Raw genomic sequence first — 9,213 nt, 5'->3', positions numbered from 1 at the left:
AAATGTTTTTTGAAAAAAGCTGAATCTGGCATCTCAAATTGCCTCTGATCTTTTATAAGACAGTTTATCTTATAAAAAAATAAATTTATTTTTCAATACACTATTCAGCTGGGTCCTAGCTTCTCTGTTGTGGGGCGCTTCAGCTCCAGTGTTAACTGTGCCCCCTCTGGGGCAGCTCACAGGAAGAGGCCTTCCAGGAATGGACATCCTGGAAAAACTTTAAGCTTTCCAAACCTGAACTTGCTGCTAGTGAATCAGTGCCAGTTCGGTGACCTTTTGGACACAGGAGGTTCTCACAGCTGTATATCTTTGGGAATAAACTACCACCTTTCTCCAGAAAAACTGAGATACTGGTGAGTTTGAACTACCAGCCACGCATTTGATCATTGTTCTTCAAGGGCTTCAGTGCCTTCCTGGCAAAGGACATAGGTCTAAGCATCTGGAGATGAAGATCTGTACCCTGGGGTGTCCAAGTACAACCTTACCTCATCATTCTCTGTTAGGTATACACATTGAAAGTTTGTGGGGACCCTGCATCGAGCCAGTGTATGGCCTTCTTCCCAACAGCAGGTGCTCACTCTGTCTCTATCTCTTCCATTGTGATCATTTTTTCAATACATCAAACATGTTCATATAGCAGTTGCACACTCAACTAACTCAGCTACCCTTGAGATAATTCCGGCTCACAGGACCCTCCGTTGGGTTTCTGAGGTTGAAAATCTTTATTGGAGGGAAGCTGTTCTGTTTCCCATGGTAGACTTAAACTGCTTATCTTTTTTAATGCAGCCTAACCCGCTCCGCCACCGACTCTAGTCTGGAATAAACATAGCTTCTATGTGAACTGGGAAAGTAATTGTGGGACTAGCTGTACCATGATCTTTGCTCTATTGTGGTGGTCTAGGACTGAGCCTGATATAGTCCCACGCTGCCTGTACTTAACGAAGGCATGAGGACTGTGGTGGTCATGGAGTACTTGATTCATGTCAAGCACCATGTCTAGGGCTCCACACATGTTCATTCGTGTCATCCTCACTTCCACACTCATGACGAGCTGTCCTTCTGTAGAAGGGAATGGCAAAATGACTAAGCCAGAAAATTAAATTAGCATTCCAGCTGTGTACGCCATACTGTGCTTCACTGAACCAGGAGGCCATGAGGTTAGACTGGGAATCAGCTTCTAGCCAAATGATAGGCCTATAAGGTGATGAGTAACACAAGGAAGCAAGGTACCCTTAAGACAACCAGCCATATGAGACCAAAAGGTCCAGGGGAAAAGCTCAGAAGGCAAGAACAGATGAGTGGAAAGAGGAAACACAGGACAAAGGGAAGAGTGCTGCTATATTGGGATTGTAATTAAATGTCATCAAACAAAAAAATGTGGATAAACTAGAATGAGGCCAATTTGCTCTGTAAACTTTTATCCAAACCACAATAAAATGTTTAAAAAGAACCAATTAGAAACCAATCAAAGGCTACTGCCATTGAGTTGATTCTGACTCAGGATTCTTGACTGGATTTGCAAGGAGGAGATGGTCTTTTTTGCCTCAGAGGAATGGTTAGTGTGTCCAAACTGCCAGACCTTTTGATTAGCACTTAACCTACTGCCCCACCAAGGGCTCCTTAATCAAATGCAAAGCAGGATCATTTTTTTCAACCACAAATTTCAAATCCACACTTGAGAAAAATCTGCAAAATTATAACCATAAGAGTATATAGATCACCTACAAAGATTTCTATTGTTCCTGGGGCACAAAGCATGCAGCCAAGCCAAAGACCTAATTTTCTCTGGCCATGGGACTGAAACAAGCCTGTGACCCCATGAAAGTAGTTAATGAATTTCTTGGTTCACCTCTAAAGAGCTCTGGTGTCATGGTGTGTTCTGTGCTGGACTGCCAATTTCATAAGTCTCTTAGAGAAGAAGGGCAGACACCTGCAGTGAAGATTTATGCCCTGGAAAACCTGATAGAGGTCCTATGGGCTAGCAGTGGATTTACTGTTGGGGTTTACAGTCTCACTCCTAGACTGTCCACCTGGTGGTGCACATGCTGGCTTGCTCTGAATGGTCCCAGTTAAGCCTGACAACAGAATTGACTTCTGGTTTACAGCCCTCAGAATGCCAACTGCAGGACCTTGTGGTATGAGAACAAACCTGCTGCCATCTAGTTGATGATGCCAAGTCTTAGTGACTTTACAGCTCAGAGGTCCCCATAATGTCCAAAGCTCTAAATCATTATGGAAGCTGCCTCCACAAGAGGGATTGACAGAGCTACTAGAACACTCTGCTCCAGAACATCTGAGATCATGCAGATGACACAGGATAGGCAAGAGTCTATTGTTCATAATGTCGCTATGAGTTTGTGGTCAACTAGACGGCATCTAAGAATGACAGTAATGGGTTCCAATTGCTAGCTTTTGGGTTAACAACTGAGGGCTTAATCACTGAGCCACTAATGCTCCTTAACCTGCTGGTACAAAAATACCAATATTCTCCACAGAATTCAAACTCTTTTGTTGTTAGGTGCTACCAGGTCAGCTCGGACACACTGGTGACCCTGTGTGCAAAAGAATGAAATCCGTCCCACCATCTTCACAAATCACTGTCACAGGGTCAAACCTCTTTGAACCCTCTGCTTTTCCAAGCATGTGTTTTCCAGACTGGACCCTCTTGACAACATGGTATTTGTTCTTTTGGCAACACAGGATACAATAAAAACTAACCTGGCATACAAAGTACCAGCAATAGCTCAAAAGACAGACAAAACAGATACCAGAGCCCAAGAAGCACACTTAGATTGTTAAACAGAAAAAATCTTGCCATTATAAATGAGTAAAGGGAAGTGGAGGTCCTCCCAGAATCCCAGATGGACTACCATAACGTATGGCTGGGGCCTCTCAAACTTGTGTCCATGTGGACTCTTCTTATTGGAGTCCCAGAACCTGGGAGTCTACCTAATCTCTATCTCTGTCCCACCACCAGGTTATTGCCCCTTCTAGGCTCATGTTCCCCTGGCACGGGTAGGCAGGGATCGAAACACAATTCTAGAAGTGTCCAAGACATGGTTATACTCATTTCCAGTCTTTATTGTAAAGAAGGTGCATTGGGGACATGGGACACTGAAAATACACAATCACGGATTGTTCTTTCAGAAGTGGCAGGATAGAGATCTCTATATACAAAAGTTGTAAACATGTTCACAGAATTAACACACATGATTGATGGTCTATGCTACAAGGTATGGGGTTGTCACTCCACCATAACTCCAGAGGGAGACATCTGTCTGCAGGAATGAAAGGTGGTGACCACATTTGGTATTGAGAGAAAATGTGAAAAGCCAGCTTCAAGCAATGTATGAGTAGTCAGCTACACATGGGGACCCCCCCCAGCCTCTGACTGGACCTCTGAACAGGGGTGCAGGGTTGGAGGACTGGGCTGGGAAGTGAAGATAAGGTTTGCATGGAATAGCCGTCCCCATGGACATAGTGGGCAGATGGAATCTTGATGCCCCTTTCATGGACTGGGTTTTGTTTTACCAGGTACCCATATGTCCTCTGCCTCCTTTGGGCTGGGACAGGGCTGGTGCCCACCAAGCCTACAGCCATCCGGTGCCTTCTGGGTCAGAATTGCCCATACCTGGGCAGGGGCCTGGGCCAAGGCAGATAGGGGCGACAGCAGGGCCACGGACAGGGGGTAGCTTGCGGGAAACTGAGGAGGGGGATTTGACCACAATCACAACACCAAGAGGGCTGAGGCTGCTCTAAGAAGCCCATGTGACTAAGTGGGAAGGTGCTCTGGACAGAGCATGCTGCCCAACAGGACAAGTCACTACTACAAGAAGGACAGGTATGACCCATGGGGGTGATAGACGCAACCCCCAGGCTACATGGTTGGGATTGGGCTGTGTCTCTGCCCTTGGTCCCAGCAGCCCTGCACCAGCTGTAGATGACAGCGGGCCCCCTGGTCTCAGGGTGGGCAGTTGGACCCCAGGCTGGCTAGACCAGGAGGGGAGAAGGCGCCTTGGCTGCCTATTTAGCTTCAGGATACCACATCCTGGGCCTGCTGACCTCAGGACATTAGGTCCAGGGTCAGGGATTGAGGGAACTTGGGGTGGACAGCCCAAGCACCCCAAGGGTCACCTCCTCCTGGCCCGGGTCAGCCCACACTGGTCCCCTGTGTCCCTGGCTCTGGACCAGGAGGACTCGAAGGTGGTTCTGGAGAGGCCTCTGGGACTGCCTTTATGGGGCTATCTTTGCCCACTAGTAGGCAGGCACCTGGTATCCTTTGGGGCTGGTGGCCAGGGTCTCGGTGAAAGGCGGGCTCTGGTAGGTCTCGGTACCCTCCACACCGCTGCCCACCGGGTAGCCGGGGTAGGCCTGGCCCGCCCCTGTGCCCAGCTGCTCGGTGGCGAAGAGAGACATGTCGGTGCCCAGGCGGAACCGCTGGAGGGCCTTGACGGTGAGCGCCACCTGAGAGGGAGCCCGGGGTCAGCCGACCGGGTGAGCCTGGACCGACCACCCGTCGGGCCACCCACCCGCGAGCGCACTCACCCAGCTGAGAATGGAGAAGAAGCTGAAGGCGATGGCAGAGCGGGCTGCGTCTCCTGCCTGCGCTGTGCCCGGCCCGGGCGCCGTGCGCTGCCACTGGTTGGTGAGGAAGCAGAAACCCACGAACCACAGGAAGGACCAGAGCCCTGCGGTCAGAGGGGCAGTGCAGGTCAGCTTCCGAGACCCACGGGGAGCCTTCACGCGCGGCTCCTCGTTTGCCCTCTGACCTGTGCCCAGTCCTGGAGCCAAACCCCTGCTACTGGACCCGAGCCTCGCGCCTGATTCTAAGCCTGCGGACTGCCGGGGACGTCCCTCCCATTTTCCGGGCATGGTTGTACCCCCTAAGCACGCTTTCCACTGACCACGCCTTTCACTCAGTTCTCTTCGTTCCCAAGCCACCCCCTCCCTCCCGTCAGTCCCGCCCACCACGGGTATTATGATCACTATCAAGCTCCTTCTCTCAGCCCCGCCTACCAGGCTCCACCCTCCAGGAGGACCTGGCCCAGGGGGACACCTTACTGGGGGGGAGGCCTCACCGCTCTCTGTTCACGGGGGTGGGGCACTAGGCCGCCCCAGCCGTCCTGGCTCTTTTGGCCACCCCCTCTAAGGATAGGCCAGCTGTTTCGTCAGCCCCAACCCCCCGCTGTCCCCGCCCCCTTAATCACCCCCTCGCTAAGCAAACAGGCGGCGCCAGACCACGCCCCGATCACGCCCTTTCCATATCTAGCCCCGCCTCCTGTCCCGCCCATCACCTGAGAAGCCTAAATCGAGCAGCACCGCGCGGCGGCGGTCGCGGACGCTGCTGATCTGCTGGAAGCGCAGGTCGAGGAACAGGAAGGCGGCGCAGGCGAGGAAGGCGCCCAGGCCAAGCACCACGCCGAAGCGGCAGGCGCCCGCGTTTCCGTTGAAGACGCAGCGTAGCTCGGGGCCGCTATCCGTGTTCACGTAGCCTTCGTTGACGATGGGTCCAAAGACTGCGATGGAGAACACCTGTGGGCGTCCAAGCAGCACTTAGGGGCCTTGTAGTCCCCTGTGTACCCCACACCTCAGCGCTTTCCCCTGAAGCATGGAGCTCACCTCTGAGTGTGTGAGCGTGTGTCTTTGGACACCCTTCCTTACCTACCCCTGACCCACTGAGTCTGCCCTAAGACCACTAGGGAGCATTGGGTACAATCGAGTTGCTTCGATTCAATCACCTTTTGTTTTTGTACAATATAAAAGGAGGAAACTGGGGCTCCAACAGGTGAAGTGACCTGTCCAGAGTCACTTGGCTAAGTTCAGGAGCTGAGAACTGGGCTTCCTTAGTCACACCACTCAATGTGACATGACAGGATATAGCAGACAGCAGGAAACAGAATCTATGACCCTGTTCTTACTGTGGAGCCTTGGAGACGGGGGTAGGGGGGTGGGGGGTGCAAAGAGTGGAACCCAAAGAGAGTGGTGGAGGAGACAAGGAGAGAAAACAGAAAGGTGAAAGAGACAGGGACACAAACTGGCGTAGAACTGTCCACGAGGCCCATAGCTGTGTGGCTGAAAGCCTAGCAAAGCGAGGAGCCAGCACAGCTTGGGGCGTGTTGGGGGGCAGTGACCTGCTTGCGGTGGTGCTGAAGATGGAAGGTCACTATGTGATCGGGATTGACTGTCCAGACCAAAGAATGTCTGGCCTTTAAAGGCCACCATTGAGCTCTTGGGATCAGTGAGACCCAACTTCCTGTGCCCACTGGGATAGACACGTGAACAAGGACCATGGTCATTTTAAACCCTTTTAGCTTCAGGTAGCCCTCTATTCCCAAGAAAGGGCCACCTCTAATTCATGTCACTCCTTTCCTGCCCCAGCTGGGAGAAGCCGATCCTCACTGAACCAAGGGAAAACTGCGGCACAGAGCATGGGGTGGGGGTCTTCCCTGAGAGGTTTACAAGGTAGGCTCCTGTTTCCTGGTCTGGTCACTGGCTGCATGAGGAAGGCCCAGGCTCCAGCCCCACCCTAGGCTCCACTCTGGTCTCAGGTGCTGCTGCACCCCAGTCTCTCCTCATTCACCTCCCCTCAGCCAGGAGTGGTACAATGAAGGGCCAAGCCAGCTGACCTAGGGACGTCCCTCACACAACACCTTCAGGAAGCTCTCCCATTGCTGCCCCCCTAGGGCTGCCCCACCCAGAAGAAGCTCTAGTGGCCCTCCAACTCACAGCTGCACCTGGGGAGCCTGGGAATAGCGCCCCCCCCCCCCGTATTCTGTGAAAACTTGGATGACAGGGATGCGGGGGGGTAGGGGAGACCCTGTCAGATCAGATCCTGTAGCAGCCCCCTGGGTCTGGGGCTACCGCCAAAGGCCCTATGTAACTCTCACCTCCACCAAGCGTTGAGTCCAGGTGTTGAGGCCTGGATAAAGGCAGGAGGTCTGAGGAAGGGGAACTAGAGCACAGGGGGAAGTCGACAGTGACCTCTCAAGGTCCTGGGCAGTCACCGCCGACCCCTCCCTCGCCTGCAGGTGGGCGCGCCCAGCCCGGTGACGTCACCACAACCTGCAGCCGGGCAGAGGAAGGGCTGGGGCGAGGAGGAGGACGGGGATAAGGGCAGGGGTCCTTAGGGCTGGGGGACCAGGTGACTCACCCAGGACGCCACCCGCAGCAGGGTCTGCGGCCGCCGCGCGAAGCTCACGGGGTCCAGGGCGGCCCCCGCGCGGCCTGCGCCGAAAGAGGCGCCCTCCATGGCCAGTCGAGCCGGGGCGCGCGCCACCGGCGCCTTCTGTCCGTCTGTCTATCCGGCCGGCCCCGCCCGAGGCTGCCCAGGGCTGCTGCTGATGTTGGTGATGCCACAGCCGATGCTGCCACCTCCCGGGAGCGCGCGGGGCGGGCGGGGGCGCGCGGGGCGGGGCCAAGCGCACCCTCCCCCGTCCACGCGTTAGGGTCTGAGCTAGCCCCGCCTTTGGTCCGCCCACCTCACTCAGCGCTTCATGGGGTCCTCAGATGGATGCAGTCTTGGGGAACCCCACCCACCGCTGCCTCTTTGGAGGAAGCGACTGGACCCTTGGTGAAGCAAGGGCCTGGGCTCCCCACAGGGAAAGTCAAGTCAGATGACCTTGGCCTTACTTCTCTCTGAGCAGGCCTTGAGGAGGGTGGGAAAGGGTCCACCACCAATGCCTGAGGAGAGAGGTTCAGGCTTTGCTCTCTGAACCTATCCACCCCAGAGATAAGGAAGGGAGAACTGAAAGGGAAATAACGTGAAAGCGCCTTCCCCAGACATTTAGCCTGTATGGTGGAGCCCCAGTATCTCAGATGCCTTTCTTTTTCTGTCCAAGGCAACAATGAGAAAAACCTGCACCTATTGGCTAGACTTAGTGGTCAGCTGCATAGACTGACAGAGCTGAAAGTACTGATGCTTTTGAGCTGTGGTGCCAGAGAAGTGTTGAACATACCATAGACTGCCAAGAGAACAAACAGATTTACCATCCTGGAGAGGATGAAACCAGGTGCTCCTTGGAGGCAAGATTTTGGAAGCTCTGTCTCACATACTTTAGGCATGTGGCCAGGAGGGACCAGACCCTAGAGAGGGACATGATGATGAGATGGATTGACACAGTAACTGAAGAAATGGGAGTAGGTTTGCTGGTGACAATGAGACTGGCTCAGGATTAGGGCAGGGGGTTTAGAGCTGTTGTACACACAGGGTCGCTATGACTAGCAGGGCACATAACAAGTGGTCTGATAGAGAATGCTGCACCACTGAGACTGGTCCCTAGTCACCCTTCCCGTGGCCCAGCTTTCAGTCAAGCAATGGATGAGGGGAACAGCGCTCACCCTGTAGAACAATCACTCATACAAGATAAAAAGTCCAGCCCTTGTCCTGAGAGAAAGCTCTGAAGGCAGAAAGAGATAGGATAGAGGGATGAAAGGAAACAAGACTCGGAGAGAGTGGGAAGTATGTGGTTAGTGTGGAGATTGTAATTAATGTCATAAAATGGGCATGAACAGTTGAATGGAAAACCAGTCTCCTTTGTATATTTATACTTAACTCAATTTTTTTAAGTTTGCATTTATTTTTAGTGCCTTGAGGCAAGGGTTAAACTTCAGCTGTCTCACATATTTTGGGCATGTTTTAAAAAGGGACCAGTCTCTGGAAAAAGACATCACACTGAGAAAGTGGAGGGTTAGAATAAGAGGGGAAGAATCTCAACAAGATGGATTGACACAGAGACTATGCCAATCGGCTTAAGCACATCAGAGGTGAGAGGATGGTGCATCACCAGCGTTCAGATCTGTTGTTCATAGAGTCACAGTAAGGGTAAGTGCTTGATTCAATGGCACCTAACAACAGTGCCTCACAGTCACCTATGGAGGTCAGGACTGGCAAATAACTCCCTTTCAGTAGATGGGCAAATTCTCTGGCAGGCTGGGTTCCTGGATTGCAATCACATGGCCAGAAAGTACAGCTGGGGTATGACTGCTACATTTGGACCTACTCAGCAGAGTGGAGCCAGCGAGCAGCAGGTTTGGGTGCTTCAGGAACTCCCTTTCTAGTTAGAGCTGCAGCTATGGGGAACAAGGTGGGTAGGGTTAAAAGCTGGAAAGCTACCTACAACCAGAAGATAACATAGATGAATGGGATCTTCTAAGACTCAAATCCCTATGCACATCCAAAAACTTCTCCAGTAGGGTAAAAAGGGAAGCCACTGA

The 9,213-nt window shown here is 52.7% G+C and overlaps 1 protein-coding gene across 1 annotated transcript; it reads right to left on the bottom strand.

Moving 5' to 3' along the window:
• Positions 1–4,254: 4,254 nt before the first annotated feature.
• On the bottom strand, positions 4,255–7,369 carry SYNGR3 (synaptogyrin 3). Its single transcript, XM_006893847.1, has 4 exons — positions 7,151–7,369; positions 5,295–5,532; positions 4,546–4,688; positions 4,255–4,464 (listed from the first exon to the last, which is right to left on the bottom strand). Exons 1-4 carry the CDS (start codon positions 7,247–7,249, stop codon positions 4,255–4,257), a joined length of 690 nt encoding a protein of 229 aa, XP_006893909.1. The 5' UTR covers positions 7,250–7,369.
• Positions 7,370–9,213: the final 1,844 nt, after the last annotated feature.

This window comes from Elephantulus edwardii, unplaced genomic scaffold (assembly GCF_000299155.1).
Source record: "Elephantulus edwardii isolate Elephantulus edwardi_28Jun2011 unplaced genomic scaffold, EleEdw1.0 scaffold00132, whole genome shotgun sequence".
NCBI lineage: Eukaryota > Metazoa > Chordata > Mammalia > Macroscelidea > Macroscelididae > Elephantulus > Elephantulus edwardii.
Note: the sequence above shows the minus strand (reverse complement) of the source record. Positions and strands in the feature narration are given on the sequence as shown.